Source organism: Pseudorca crassidens, chromosome 14 (genome assembly GCF_039906515.1).
Source record: "Pseudorca crassidens isolate mPseCra1 chromosome 14, mPseCra1.hap1, whole genome shotgun sequence".
Taxonomy (NCBI): Eukaryota; Metazoa; Chordata; class Mammalia; order Artiodactyla; family Delphinidae; genus Pseudorca; species Pseudorca crassidens.
This window is the reverse complement of record NC_090309.1, coordinates 90,843,744-90,859,127: the sequence shown is the minus strand read 5'-3', so window position 1 is coordinate 90,859,127 and position 15,384 is coordinate 90,843,744. Positions and strand designations below refer to the sequence as shown.

At 50.4% G+C, this 15,384-nt stretch overlaps 1 protein-coding gene across 24 annotated transcripts in view; it reads right to left on the bottom strand.

The window, feature by feature from the left end:
* Nucleotides 1-15,384, bottom strand: part of MYT1L (myelin transcription factor 1 like) — a 411,946-nt gene that overhangs the window by 57,383 nt on the left and 339,179 nt on the right. Inside the window, exon 20 of one of the 24 annotated variants that reach the window (XM_067703814.1) lies at nucleotides 12,720-14,802. The exons of 22 other annotated variants lie outside the window; for them this stretch is intronic. In XM_067703814.1, the coding sequence (XP_067559915.1) occupies nucleotides 14,739-14,802 (64 nt within the window). In that variant the 3' untranslated portion in view covers nucleotides 12,720-14,738. Of the gene's footprint in view, nucleotides 1-12,719; nucleotides 14,803-15,384 lie in introns of those variants that run through there. One more of the 24 variants, XM_067703815.1, reaches the window with a different exon arrangement.

Sequence of the window (15,384 nt, the reverse complement as noted above, 5' to 3'; positions counted from 1 at the left end):
GGAAGAATCAAAATGGGTTTGCATGAGGCGAGGTATTTGTGGAAAAGCTACAGCCCGGTCCGTGATACACGGGCTGATAACTAGTCCAGGGGACGTGGGTGCGGCCTCACCCCGGTGGAGCCGGCATGTAACTAGGAAAGCTGAAATGCCATCTGTCGTAGACTAGACTGCCTAGGACATCGGGATCTAGTCTGCTTCAGATCTACGAAACGGGGAGAGAAGAAAGAGAGGGTTTCTCAATATCTCTGGCACTGTTCTGACCCACAACGATGCCCAGGGAATAACAATGCCTCTGTTTCCACCACGTGCTCGTCTTAAAACACATGTCATCCAAAAAAGGCAAGGGAACTGCAGCAAGTATTCAAGGCACATTGGAAAGTAAAGAAATGACAGAGAAAAAGATGATCAAAATATGCCAGTTGGGAAAATGGTTTAGAATTCAGAAAGTGGGGAGAAGAGAGTGAAATTAGTAAGGGGGTGAGATCTGATGTGAGTTTGATGGGCTGATGGACATTTTTATTTGATGATTTTAAACCTGATTTGCAAGTCTGATATGAGCATTTTAAAATAATACCATATTAGACAAGAGAGAGAAAAAGACATATTAGGAAAATGCAATCCTTTTATCTTTGAAATATTTTGATCTTGGTTGTTGGAGTTTCAAACATAAGAGGCTGCGTTTCATTCATTTGTTGCTGGAATTGGGTCAGACTTTGGGGGTCGATTATCTTTGTCTTTCTTCCCCTGACCTCCCTCACCCCCAACCCAGCTGGCCTCACGTCTGCGGAGGCACCTTGGCCTGGCCCACCAGGCCCCCATGGGCCGTTCCTGCTTTCCTGTTTCCTCTCAGGCCTCAGGCCTTCATGAAGAAACTCTTCTCTGGGAGCCGGCGCTGTCCGGAGACCTCTGCAGACAGAAGCCCGTCTCGTCCTTACCGTGAACCATCAGGTGGCTGTCCGCATTGCCCGGCTCTGGATGTAGACGGGAGAGGGCGGCAGGGCTGAGCCCTGGAGTCAGGAGGCCTGCTGGGGGTCCTCACTGCTAAGCCCTGGCCCTGCTCCTGAGTCCCCGGAAGGGTGCCCGGGACCACCCAGAGGTGGGAGGAGGTCACCTCTTGACGCTTACTGCCCTTCCTAGGTCGCACTTGTGCAAACCCGAAGGTGTGAAAGTGTCTCCTGGTATCTGAGGGGCCTTTATCAGTGCAACTCGAATGTTCCGCCTGGACTTTTAAAAGGGTTTTTACAAAGAAAGCAGTTAATCGACAGACCTCAGATACTCACAATGAAGCAATAAACAGGATTTTAAATTATTTCTACTTAACTTAAAAACCGGCTCCATTTGAGAGCCCCGAGGAACTTAAAGCCAGAGACAGGCATTTTCAAGGACGAAAAAACCTTGTCATGACGTGACACGGGGAGAAAAGCAGAAACACCTGAGAGAGACGGCGGAGACCCAAGTACACGGCGACAGCGTGACCGAGTCACCGCGGGATGATTCCGGCAGGAAGGTGTGGCTCAGACCTCCCTTTGGAAAGAGGCCAGCAGTAGCAGCTATGACTGGAGTCACTTCACTTCACCAGGGACGTGTCCAGTGCCGAGCGTGACCCAGGCCCCGGGCCAGGTGCTGCGCTTGCCCCCAGCCCAGCCCTTCTGAGCCCACCTGCCCGTGGCCCCCAGGGAGCCCTGACCCCATGCGGCGAGAGGGCTAATCTGAAAACACAGCCCATTCCACTTTAAAACCAACAAACCTAAATGCAAAGTCCAACGAATAGGTACACATTCCTTGGGAGTCAAAAACTTTGGAGAAGAGAGCACACGCAAAGTTAGATGGCCGAAAAACGTACGAGCTGAAAGTCTCGGAAAGGACAGATCTCTTCAATCTAACACGTCACAGGTGCTGGAGAGAGACCGCCAGGGACGGCCAGAGATGGCAGAGGGGTGGGGTCTATGGGGGGGCTTTGCAGGAAGAGAGAAGCTACAGTCAGGAGGGAGGGGTGGGGGGGACCACGGGAGGCGCCCCGATTCCTCCGGCGAGAGGATAAGCATCTCACTGCCTTCCACAAACAGCCATGTCTTGAAAACAGGTAAAACTCACTTTCTTTTTCTTAGACAAGTTTTAAACGTGGGGTGGGTAGACGTGGAACGATGCAAGCTGTCCCTTCCTGTAAGTCTTAGGTCCCCAGCTGTAAAGGGGTTGTCTGCGCCCCTACGCGCTGCAGACGAAGTGGCCTGGCGGTCGGGAAAGAGAAGTGCTTCTTCTTCCCCTTTTCAGAGTTGTGCTCAGGCCCTCCAGCTCCACTGACCTGTGGCAGTGCTGGCCGGGCCTGGCTCTCGTCCTCCACACCCACCCCTGCCCCCCGCCCAACAAGGACGCTGCGAGTCTGCGCAGGGTTCAGGGCACAGCTGACGGGCAGCTTGGCCTCCCACTGGACAGTGATGCTGTTTCCTCCCCGGCTTCCCATCCAGCGACCAAGAAGGTATGTCTTTCCTCCATTACTCACTCGGAAATCGCCGTCCTGGTGCAGGAGACGCCGCGTGCGTCCGGCAAAACGCGTCCAGGGCCACACCATGCATGCGCCACCAGGCTTCCACCTCCACACGGCCCTGCCACTGATGCCGCCCACGTGCAGCTCTGTCGCCTGCACAGAGGTGACCTCATAGAGTCACCACTCCTCTATGAGTCTCCTCATAGAGCTCGCCCGCCACCACTGCCTCCTTTGCACCCGGGGCAACAGTGTTTCCGAATTCAACGGAACCTTCCAGGTCATCTGGCCGAATCCCCTCCCTCCACAGTGGAGGCCTGGGGCTCAGAGACGTGGCCGCATCTGCCCAAGGTCACCTGGCTGGCCTGTCTGCAGACCCCCCTGCTTTCCCTCCGCACTTCTCCCTGCAGAATTCCTGGGCTCTTTACCAGGCTGTGCTGTACAAGTCATCTTGTTCTGATTCGTTGACTGATTTACTCAACGGCTTGGGTTCCCAGCGCAGTGCGAAGTGCTATTGAGAAGGAGCTGGACGCTGAAGGCCCGAGGGGTGCCCTCAGGAACCTCTGCTCTGTGTCCGGTCCAGGTGACCACACAGCCACAGCGTAAGATGGGACATGATGTCTGCAGAAAGAAGCCAGGGCGCCGGCGTCGTGGCTGTGGGATCTAAGCCCAGGGGAGGGGATTAGCCAGCTCAGCGAAGGGCTGACCTGGCTCCATGGCTGGGCTCCTGTAGACGGTGGATTTGGATCGAGAGGAGGGTCAAGGAAGGTCTCCTCAAGGCGACGTGCCTGCTTTGCAAAGGGCCAAGAGGGGGAGGGCACCAGAAAGTTCTTGCACCATGAAGTATGCATACATTGTAGACAGTTACTTGAAGAATTAAGAAATATGCATCTCAGGATCTCTCAAGCCATCTTTAAGCCTCAAGGTGAAACAGTCTGCAAATCTACGTTCAAGGTGAAACCAAGGCTAGTCTCCCATGAAAGTACATCCAGCTTCACCGTCCTCCCTCCCTGCCCGACGCAGAGCTGGGGGTCACCCGCCCTAAGTGTGGATGTGATCCTCACGGCAAGAGTGGAAGCAGCACCGTTTGATAATCAGATCATTGCCGGAAACAGCTGCTCCGAAAGGCCCTTGTTTTCACACTTTCCCAACCTTCTCCCAGTGCGTCAGTTCAGCCGCAGCCTGACTTATCCAAGGAGCCCGGCAAGAAGAGTGAGCGTCAGGGGAAAGTGGGCAGGTGAGCCCCTACCCCGATGGATGGAGGTCCTGTCGCTCTGACAACGTGTTAAGGAAAAAACCCCTCACCACAGTCACATTTAAACGGTCCCCAGTGGTTACACCATCTTCACAAGTCAGATATACTATTTCCTTTTTGAAACGTGTCCCGTGCAAACACAGCCCATGGTGCGATCTGTGGGCTGGCTGCCACCGTCAGTAAGTGGGAAATCCTAGGTGCTGCCCCATTCTGCTGGGAGGAAAGGGGCCTGCCAGACGTCGGAGGGAGCGTATTTGTGACGGACTTGGAAGTTTTGTGATCATTTCCCTTTCCAGGAAGTGATCAGGTTACCCCGGGGCTCCTCCCACTGAGGTCAAACAGGAGACCCGGAGGCTGGGCTGTGGCCTCGGTCCTTGTTCTCCGCCGACACTCACTCCCGGAGATTCATTCTGCTAGTCGAGCAGCTTTCATTGCCATGTGTATGTCGGCGACCTGCACATCCAGGGTTCCAGCCCCCGTCTCTCGCGAACTCTGTGGGTGCTCTCCTGACCGCCTAGGACATTCGACCCTCCACAGCCTGGCCCACTCCCCTCCACTGCCCCCCGACTCCCCCGCAGGCTCCTCCTGTTTTCGGAAACTGCAGGTGCTGGGGGCACCTTTGGGTGGCGCGGATGCTCTCACACTCACGCCACATCGTGTTCCTCGGGCAGAGCCCCCAGGTTCTGACTGCTCCTGCAGCTGCTGTGCTCCTGACCTTGCCTGTGGGATCATCTCCAACCCGGAGGGTCGCCACGGCTTCCCAATGGGCCTTCCTGACCTCCTCTTGGCAGGAACTGGAGCGATGAGTCGAAGACGTCAGGTGATGTCTCTGCTGTGCCGAAACCCAGCCCCCTCAGAGTGGAGATCAGAGTCCTGCCAGGTCCTGCAGGCCTGATGGGATCTGATCCCTGACGCTCTGCTTCACGTTCTGGAACCTTCCCCTGGCTGTCCCTCCTCAGACCCCCAGGCGTCCCTGCCAGCATGCGGGGGCCGTGTTCCTGCTGTTTCCCCACACACGGGGTTTTACACGCAGACCCCAGGAAGAACACACGCCCTTAGCCTGTGGTCCTTGTTTCAGGCTCAGCTGTGGGAGCTGTCGGGTCCGTAAAGTGAGCCGTATACGCGCAGAGCTCGTCACCTCACTTCACAGGGTACCCTCCCCTCCCGTCTGTGATCCACCCGAGATCCTAACTGGGCAGAGATGCCCTTGTCGGCTCACGGGGCCGAGGCCCCGGGGGACCGTGCACGCGCCAGCCGCCCGCGTTCCCGGGGCTTGGATCTGTGTTTGCTCGTCGTTCCAGGCCAAGAGGGAAGCTACAGAAACATCCCCTCCCACCCCAGGAATATTATGCAGCTATTAAAGATTCCATAACCTACACAGTACACAAAGAAGCAAGCTTCAAGATCCTCGAGGGATATGATTAATAATATAATTAATAATAATTAATTAATATTTATCAGATGAGATTATACATAATTTTTCTTCCCCCACTTTCTCAAGTTTTGGAGCGTATAGTAGCTTTGTTTCCAAAAATGTCATTTAAAAATGCCCTGGTCTTGTTAAAATCACACTCTCCCCCTCTTCGCCAAGAGCCCCCTTACACGTGCCAGTGATGGGCGATTGCACATCACAGTGCAATTCACCTCAACAGAGGGCATGCGTGTAGAAAGGCACCACCACTACCTGACCAAAGGAGGACAAGAGCGGAGGGGATGCGAAGCCGCCATCCATGCGCCCGTGGCGGGGGCGTGGAGCAGGGAGGTGCGTGGCCCTGTCCCGCCGAGGCCAAGACGGAGCTGCCCTCTGTGGCCCTGGGGTTGAAAGCGAGCTAAAGAAGCCACCAATTTGAGCCCCGGACTGTGCGCCGTACGCTGTGGTGGTTTCCTCAGGATCCGGCCGCTAATGCTACCTGGGATGGGGAGGGCCTGAAGGTCACTTCCGTGGGGCAGCGTTCCCCACAGGTAGAGGATAATTAAGGGCAGAAGCCAGCCTGAAAGAGAAGTATTCCAGCTCCTAGTGGAGAGCAGGCTTCTAACAACCTCGGTGCCCCAAGTATTAATAACGCATACGCTAATTATAAGCCAGATTATTTAGTCCTCAGGGGCCTAAGCAGCTCTCTTTGCGACACCTGCTTAACTAGACTGGAATCTCTGTACAAGTTGGAAAGTAATAAAGTCAAACATTTTTAAAATAACATAACAGAGGCTCTCCACTACCTTGTATTGAATACGGCCCGAATGGTCCGAAACAATGAGGTTTTGGTGTAACATGCAAATATTCTATTCTGAAAACACACTGTGAAGCTTATATAATATTTAGTTTTAATCTGTCTATAAATGGCATTAAATTAAAAAGAGGACAGCATGTAAATATAAAAGGGCTAACCTCTCTGTCAATGGCTGAATAATATAACAAAAATGTTGAGGACACAGACGCTAAAAAAATCACGAACTTTTCAGTTGTAGGACTAAGATATTCCTGAATGTGTATTAAAATGTAGTAAGACTATATATGACGAACGGTATCCGCGAAGTCTAAGGTTCCATGTGGACCGTCCACTAAGGATGTCCGCTTGACAGTGTGGCTACTTGAATCTGAGCTCAGAAACGAAGTGCAATTAGAAATGAGCTCCTCAGCCCCAGTGGCCTCGCGCGCTCCGCAGCCACGTGGGGCTGAGGCTGTCCTCCGGGCACCCCCATCACCCCACAGAGTGCTGCTGGACAGTCGTGTACGTTAGAAACTCATTTTGTGAAGCCAGATCACATTTTCATTTTGATTATTAAGAAAGTATTTGCACTTAAGTTTTTGTTTCCTTAAAAAGGTCAGGTGAGAGTGGGAGTTCTCGTCTCTCTCTACTATCCCAATATTCTCCAATTCTCTTTGAAGGTAGCAGGATTATTGTGGACAGAGAACAGGATTAAGCACACGGACCACCTGCAGACAGCTAAGCAGAATCCGCAGGTGTCTGGAACACGTCTTTCTTCGTACAAATGCAAAAAAGAGAGAATGGAATAGAAGGGCTGTGATTTTCCTTGAATTGTGGCTCCTGGAAGATCAGGGATCACGTTTAGGGACACGTACACAGGCACGTCACATACACAGACGGGTCAAACGCGCAGACAGGTGGGATCACTCCCTACAAGCATCCGGGCTCCCCGGCCGGCCTCGGCCCATCAAACGCCCCCTTCACCCGCTCAGAGCCGGTCTTTCCAATCGAGAAAGAAACCCAGAGAGGATGGTTCTCTTTCCTGAAATCGCTAGCAAAAAACGCCCTCCGAAATCCTCGCTGGTAACTTCCCAACGGGAACGTCTACTTTATTTCCAGATTCGCTCATTTTGCTCGAGGAAACTCTAAATTAGTGAAGTGTTTACGGGAATAAAACCTCAAATTTACAATTAAAGGCCAACGTAACCTGCTCCTGGCTGGTCAGACCCTCACTTCCTTCCCAGAAGCAGCTTCTCCGGTAGCTCAGGGCTGGGGTGGTGACCAGCCGCTGAGCTTGAAGGAAGACCGTTTGTCAGAACTGCCCCAGAGGAGCCCAGAATGAAGTGAAAACGGGACCAGATTCCCAATAATCAGGAGAGGCCAAATTTAACTGGATGTAATGCATGGAGAGGACTCAGCCAGTCCAACACGTTTTATGAAGGGCCAGGTGTCTGGCTTTGAATCCTGGCCTGACGACACAGGCTGCATAATCCATGCATTCACATAAGCGTGTGTTTACACATTGACATGCAGCATATCTAAATACATACGTACATACATTTAAAGTGCCTTTAAGATGGCATATTTAAAATCGTCAGGAAAACATTTTTTCCTTCTGTTCACGTGCACCAGATATGCTGTATGGTTTAGATTCTCAACTGTATAAAGAAAGGAATTCTGCAGTTAAACAATAAACTAATTCAAAGAGTCATTTTCAAATAGTTTGTAGTAGGTGGATTATTTTAGTTTGGATTAGATGACAAATTGGGTTCTATTTATTTAGAAATAGTATCATTCAGTACTGTCTGGTATCTATTAAAATTTCACCATTTCAAAACGGAGGAATGGAATGCTAAGAAATATTTCGTAAGGAAGGCCTTTTTCGTGGCCTTGTTCTGGATTTAAAACCTTCCCCAAGTTTTTCACAGTAAAAAACATGAAAATCTCAAGGCCAGCTTTGAGTTAGAAATCCAGCCCCATCCCCGGGAGGGCTTCCTCTCAGGTCAGACACAGTGGCCACTGCCAGCTGGTCTTTAAATGGCCAGTGTATGGACTGTTCAGGTGACAGGACAGATTGGTTTAGCCCAGAAGACAGCAAGTAAGGCAGGTTGAAGGTGAAATGAAACACGGATGCCCGCTGAATCCACACTTGAGGTAACAAAAAAGGACGCTGCCCCTCCAGGGCCGGGGAGCAGGGGTTGCCGCAGTGAAAGCCCTCGACCAGGAGCCCCAGGAGGATGGTTCAGACCGACAGAGCTTTCTCACAAGACTTCAGTTAGTTTGTGACTTGGCTGATCGGGGATCTGGTCCACATTCATCGTGTTTCATTTAGTTTCAATGAAAATGGGTGACGAGGCACCAACGAACGACTTAAAAATTCAGTTTCTACGAGCCGACGAAGCCCAGATTTTCCAGCAGCCTTTCGGCCCACCCAGCAAATCCCTCATTTCGAGGAGAGAAGGGATCCCTGAGAGCGCAGGGGCCAAGCCAGGGCGCCTTCCCGTGGGGCGGTGCTCGGTATGACAGACCGCCTGCAACGAGCCTTGCTTCGGCCTGGACGGCTGGCTCCCCTCTGCTTCCACCCCCAACTGGGCTGAGCAGCGCTCGGGGCTCCAGTCCCCTGCCCGGACCATGCTCCCCGCAGCTGGCTCTGCCCGGCCCCTCGCTGGCCCCTCCGCGGCCCCGACAGCACGGCCTCCTCCCGGCCTCAGTGTGTCCGTCTGCTGCCCGCGCCTGGACCAGCTGAGCTCAGGCACTGGCCCACGACCTCTGCTCCCCAGCCACCCCCCAACACCGATGGTCGCCTCCCAGGATGCCCTGCACGGGACTGGCCATGGTGCCTTGAGGTCAGAAATGGTGTCTTATCTCTGGGTGCGGATTACAAGTTTTTAAAACGAAAGAATGAAACAGCTCTGTTTATGGTTTTCCGGGAGATGCCCTCTCCCGGTTTTTGCTTCCGACTCGAGGCTCAGGGACTTTGCAGAACATCCCTCTTTGCTGAGGGGATGTGAGCACAGAGGGGCGGAAATGATTCCCGGGGCGGCAGAATGCCGCCCACACGCTGATGGCGACAACCAGATGTGAGAACACCTGTGCACACCTGCATACACTCACACACACGTGCACACACGCACACACATACACACAGGCACTGCAGAAACACGGCAGGGAGAGCCCAGCACCCAGGCACCCCTCTCTGCAATCACCGCCCACCCCCAGGGTTCCAACGGATGTAACTGCCGCAGTGTCTTTCTTCTCTTTATTTTTCTTTCTAAATTAAAGGACTTGCTGTAAAGTCCTCCAAAGCCAGAGGCTCAGAAGATTTTGGAGTGAATTAAAGTTCTCCTTATTTCAGGGAGGTCACAGAAGTCATTAAGTAAACGTTAAACTAACGCTTACATTTTCCTCCTTTGAATTCTGCTTAATGTTGTCACGAAACCCAGCAGTTTAACACGAGCTGTGGGACTTGCGTGGTTGCCGTGGTGACGGTGACAATAACTGAACGTCTACAGTGAGCCGGGTACCAGGACTCTTCCATTTCACAGATGAGGACTTGACACCCCTCTGACGGGAGAGGCCTGTCTCTGTGTTTTGTTTTGCACAAAGAGTTTATTGGTGCAAAGCTGTGTCTTGACTAGTCAACTTCCCTCCTACACCTGTGCCTTTCTTTGACGACTGAAGTCTGGTTTTTCCCTCTGCAAACTTCCTCATAACCTGCACCCAAACCTGGAAGATGGTGGAGAATAAACAAACCAAAGACAAACACACCTGGACTGCATGCAAATACTGCCAGAGAACTCTGCAGATGCTTTCGTAAAGCACAGATCCCTTTATAAAATAAATTAAATGTCGACGTTTTTCTGTGTTTTTTGCTTTGTTTTGTTTTTCGTTGATTTGCATGTGAAAATGGTTAAAGGTGATTAAAACATAACCCCAAACTCAAACCCCTGGAACTCTCCCTTAATAATCTGGGTCTAGGGACTTCCCTGGTGGCGCAGTGGTTAAGACTCCATGCTCCCAATGCAGGGGGTCCGGGTTTGATCCCTGGTCAGGGAACTAGATCCCATGTGCCACAACTAAGAGTTCACACGCCACAACTAAGAAGCCCGCAAGCTGCAGCGAAGGAGCCCTGGAGTCACAACTAAGGAGCATGCCTGTGGCAACTAAGACCCAGCACGACCAAATAAATAAATAAATACATATTAAAAGAAGGGATTTAAATAATGTGAGTCTAACGTCGGCTATTAGAAAGAGAAGTAGCAGGAAGGGAGATTCCCGGCGGATCCAGTCACAACAGCAAACTACCCAATGACACTTGGCAGCTGGGCCAGCATCCAGGGAGGGGGCCCTATGACGCTACATGGCTAAGTCCGCCTGTTCCAGAAACAGAGAGAAGAACCCAGGCTTTCCCCCAGAACCTCCCTTAATAAGAAACTCAGTGAGCCCAGGCCTGAGCCACACTGCATGGCTTTATTTACTGTATGTTTGTGTGTTCATTCGTGGGAGTGGGAGTGTGTGTGAGTGTGAGAGCTTGTGCGTGTGTGTTCATGAGTGTGAGTGCGTGTGCATGTGTGAGAGTGTATGAGTGTTGTGAGTGTGAGAATGTGCACACGTGTAAGAGTGTGTCAGCATGTGTGTATGTGATTGTGTGTGCGTGTGTGTCAGTGTGTTAGCATGTGTATTTGTATGTGTGAGTGTGTGCACGAGAGTGTGAGTTTGTGTGAGTGCATGTGTGCGAATCTATGTGAGAGTGTTCTGTGAGACTGTGAGAGTGTGTGCGTGTGTGTGTGCGCACATGTGAGAGTGGGTGTGTGTGACTGTATGTGATTGTGTGTGCGTGAGTGTGTGTCCGTGTGAGTGTGTCAGTGTGTCTGTGTGAGTGTGTTTGTGCGAGCATGTGTGTATTTGTGTGTGTGAGTGCGTGAGCATGTGTGTGTGCGCTGTGTGTGTGTCTGTGGGTGAGTGTGTGTGTGTGTGTGTGTGTGTGTGTGTAACTGGAGTCATCCTCAAACATCCTTATTGTAGAAGTTTTCCTATATTGTGCTCCCCTGAATTTCCCATATGGGACTTATTTTAAATTGACCTTACTTATGGTTAAATAAAAATCTATCTGCCACAAGCTGTATTTCTTAGGGTATTTTTAGAAAAATGCTGCAGCACAAACTTTATCAACATTTTACAGATGTTGAAATAGAAATTGTGGGACGAGTTTCTTCCTGGGGATGACAAAACCCCTGTGAACAGTTTTCCACGACTGCTGGTCACGTCCCACCTGGAAGTTGAGCTTCACAGGACCCAATCCCCTGTTTAGTCCCCCGTGTGGGTTATGAGAAAACACTGCATGAGACCTAAAGCTAAAAGCTTCAGAGAAAGAAACTCAGAATTTGTATTTTTATGTAGTTAAGTATAAACCTTTAATTCTCCATCGAAAACCAACACCCCTAAAGGGATACTAATTTTGAAACGGTAGCATGAAGTGTGGAAAAGGCGCTTGGGCCAAGTTTGGTGACGGCCACTTACTGACTGAGCTGCCCAACTGCCCGGACTCAGTTTCCACATCTGAGAGGTGGGTCCAAGCCCCCCACCTTCTCAAGGGCCAGGCGCGCAGAGAAGGCCCCGAGCCTCGTCTAAATCTCAGGTGTGCGTTGCTCACTGGGTCCCAGCAGGTCGTGTCTATGGTGTGACATGAGCCCCAGATGCCCGAGGCTGGCGCCCTTCTCCCCCACAGACACTCACACGTATGCACCAGCTGTGCTCAGGTGGCCCTGCTGCTGCAGAAGAAAATGATTTTCTAACTGAAAGGAGGGCGTCTGAGGGGTGCTCCTTGAAGTGAAAGATCACGTATCACATGCCTCCCCCAACGTGAGGGCCAGAACCTCAGCATAACTTCTACTGTAAGGAGTTAACTGTACAGAGGGGTCCACACATCCTTCCACGCAGAGACATGTCCCCTGTGAAGGCCACAGTCCTCAGTCCACGGCAGTTGTAATTCACAAAGTCCCCTGGATTTACTACTGTGAACCGGGAAGGCGGAAGATGATAGAAATGAGAATTAGTCCTCAGAACCTGGTATGCACTGAAAGTGGGTGAACTTCCTGCACCCGAAAGAGTGGAAGCTGTGGGCGGAGCGAGGCTCTATTAGACCCTGGTAAATAATCCTCCCGACGCCGGCACGACGTGCATCGCTGAAGAAATAAGCCCTCGGAAATTCTAGAAATAAGGAGCCCTCAGAGAAAAGTCATATCTTGGCCTAAGTTCAAAATCTTAATTCTTTTATTTAAATATAGGTAACCAGGTTTTAAACAAGGTGTTTTTTTTTTTTTTTTTGAGTATGTGGTTAAAATTCCTCTATGTCTAACGTGAAAATACCTGGGAGACATGCCTCGGAAAGACAGAACACACAAGAACGATTTAAATGTCGGAAAACCCAAAGGAGGACCCCACCCACCCCACGAGGATTAAATCAAAGTTCAAAGGTGAAGAAGTAAAGAGAAGCAGGGACGGACAATTCCTTCTCCTGCAAGGACCCTCATTAACCACAGGGATTCTGGTTCTATGACAAAGACAGGAATAACAAGGGAGAATCTAAATGTGGCCAACTGAGCATGAATGGAAGCCAATTTGGGGGCCTGTTTTTAGAGCTAATTGCCTCTGATTTAAGTCAGTTTTTAACCGGTTTAAACCGGTCATGGAGGTGGCTAAAACACCTACATCACGCCCGTGTCTGTGCTGATCTCGCATCTGGAAGTAGGAAAAAGGATTTCTGGCTGGGAGGGTGTGGTTTCTTAAAAAAAAATATAGGCTGAGGATGATGTGATGTGATTTGCAAGTTCTTTCAGGTTGCTACTTCCAGGGGATCTTAGCCAAGGAAACTTTTAGAGAAGAAACTTCCCTCTTGTTGGGCAGAGTCCTCACCAAAAAAAATCACATTCATTTGGACAATTTCATTCTTTTGTTTTCTTCCTGGCCTGGGGTCTCAGTGAACGTCACAGTCAGGAGTCCTCTGGGGGGGTGGCTGTTCATGGGCGTCTGTGTAGCAGAGACCTCAGCCTGAGAGTCTCTGCTAGTCTCGGGGCCCTGGGTCACGGTCATCTCGGGTCCCCTCGCCTGCCTCTGGGGCTCCCTCCGCCAGTGCTGTCACCTGCCTCTGACCCAGCCACCAACCTGTTTTCTACGCCAGACGGACCAGGGACAAGAAAGCAATAGTTGCAGAGACTGAATGATATTCACGAACACATTACGTTTTAATACAGGTTCAGTTTACATATTGTACATAATTCGACAACACGATCGGCTTCTTTTTAAGACTATCCCACATGTGCTGTTCTAGATGAGAATGGAGCAAGGTCTTATCCCAGGAAGTTTAAGAGGATGGAGGACCCAAGACCCAGAGTGTATCTGGCAAAACTCGTGTGTCTGAGATCAAGAATGTCCTGTTAACGGCCAACTAACAAAATTCAACCTCAGAAGTGACAAGGGGAACATTCCCAGGAGGTTCTATTTCTTAGCTGATGCAGAAGCGAGAAACATTTTTGAGGCAATTGGGACCCACTTCCTAAGGTGTCTCTATGAAGAAGTGGAGATCACTGCATCACACAAGGACTCTCTCAATCAGGCAAGAGGCTGTGCAGCGGAAATTGACCAAAGCTTTTAAAATACATATGTAAAGAATAAGCTATTGAGAAGAGCACATGCATGAATTATTCTAGAGAAAGCAGTTGCAAATCCTAAAGGGATTCATCTCTGCTCCTGCGCACAGGAAAGGCTTTGTGACTCGCATGAAAAAGCCATGGATGGAGGGCTGTCATCAATTAAAAGATTAAAGGAAAAAACCACATTAAAATATATGGTTCCCTCAGTTGAGAAAGACTTATCATCAAGTAAAAGATGGTCATTTAAATATCAGACTATTTATAGTAAACATGTAAGTGAAACCCCTAGTTTTGAAGATCCGGTCTTAAAAACAAATCATTTCAGAAAATTGGTCAAGTTTGGATTTTCCAGAAAAAGGGTCAATTGAAGTGGGATTCACTTGCTGCAAAGACAAGTTACAGGTGACTGTGGCCTTTAGATCAGCATAAATCAGGAGAAGCCATCGCCCTCTGGAAGATACTCACCTCCCACCCCGACCCCCAGGCGGAGGGAGGGAGGGAGGAGGGAACAGACAGCCCGACACCGCCCAGGAGGACGTGAAGAGAACTCGGACACCACTCTGAAGATGCAGATGGTGCGGACCATCACGCCATCTTCCAAGAAGACAGGACAAGAAGAAAGAGTCAGCAGCGGAGGAGAAGCAGGTCTGCCTGGGACTTCAGATCAACACAACCTTCCAAGCCCAAAGTCAGAGGATGCAAAGCCATGAAAACCAGACCCATCAGAAGCCTACTCTGGTCTCTGGGGTCTGGAGACCACCAAGGAGAAGCCACACCAGATGCAAGTCGTCCACAGGCTGTTTCCCTGTTTACAGCAGGCCTGTTGGAACTGGAGATGGCAAAGCATTCCTCAGCAAGAGAGTCAAAGGGAAGTTGCCACGTTCTGATGTTAGCCAAGTTCCAAGTGCAGTTAACCACGTTTTGATCGTTAGGGGAATATGGTTTCAAGCCGTGGAAAAAGGAGGTCTTAACACAGCGGCCTGGGAGGTTCTTGCTAATTCTGTCCATTTGAGGTTCTAAAAGCTATTTGTCCGTCAGGCACCGCGAGGACGGCTACAGACTTTACAGCTGTTAAGTAAGAGGACGACCTCCTGGTGTTTACACGCCATGAAGAGAACTCCCAGGGTCTCGTGCCGGAAGGGCTAGTTCAGTAGGTCACTGAACATGAGCAGGTGATCTATGGCGCTAGGGCCCTGGGCAGGGATCCTGCAAAAAACGACACGGTGTGAAACAGAACCCGCACTCTGCGGATGCCCTGGTCCGTTTCGAGGGAGTGGGAGCACGGGGTGGGGTCCTTGGGAAAGGAATCCAGCAGGGTCTGAAAACAGAATCTTCTCTGCGTTGGAAATAAAGCCATTTCCAAACAAAATGGAAGCTGAGCAATTTGACGTGATGATTTTTATAACAGGCCAGGTGATTAAAAACAATTATTTGGGAATCTCGATTCTCATTATGTTCTGGAATGTTCAAGTCTTGCCCTTCTTTCCTTACAGACACCTGAATATCCCTTCTAACTAGATGACCAAAGGTCTTAATCTGCTGTCAATGGCTTGGACTGACTTCTTCCAAAACCTGTCTAGTAACTGAATATGGATGTATATATGTGCATATGCATGTGTGTGTGTGTGTGTGTGTGTATGTGTGTGTGTGTGTATACACACACACACACACATACACACACACACACACACACACACAGAAGAAAACCCTTAGTCTGGTGGTGTAAATGTAGCTGACCAGATTCATGATGAAAAGATAGAGACAATTACAGGCTCAGAGGAGCGAGAG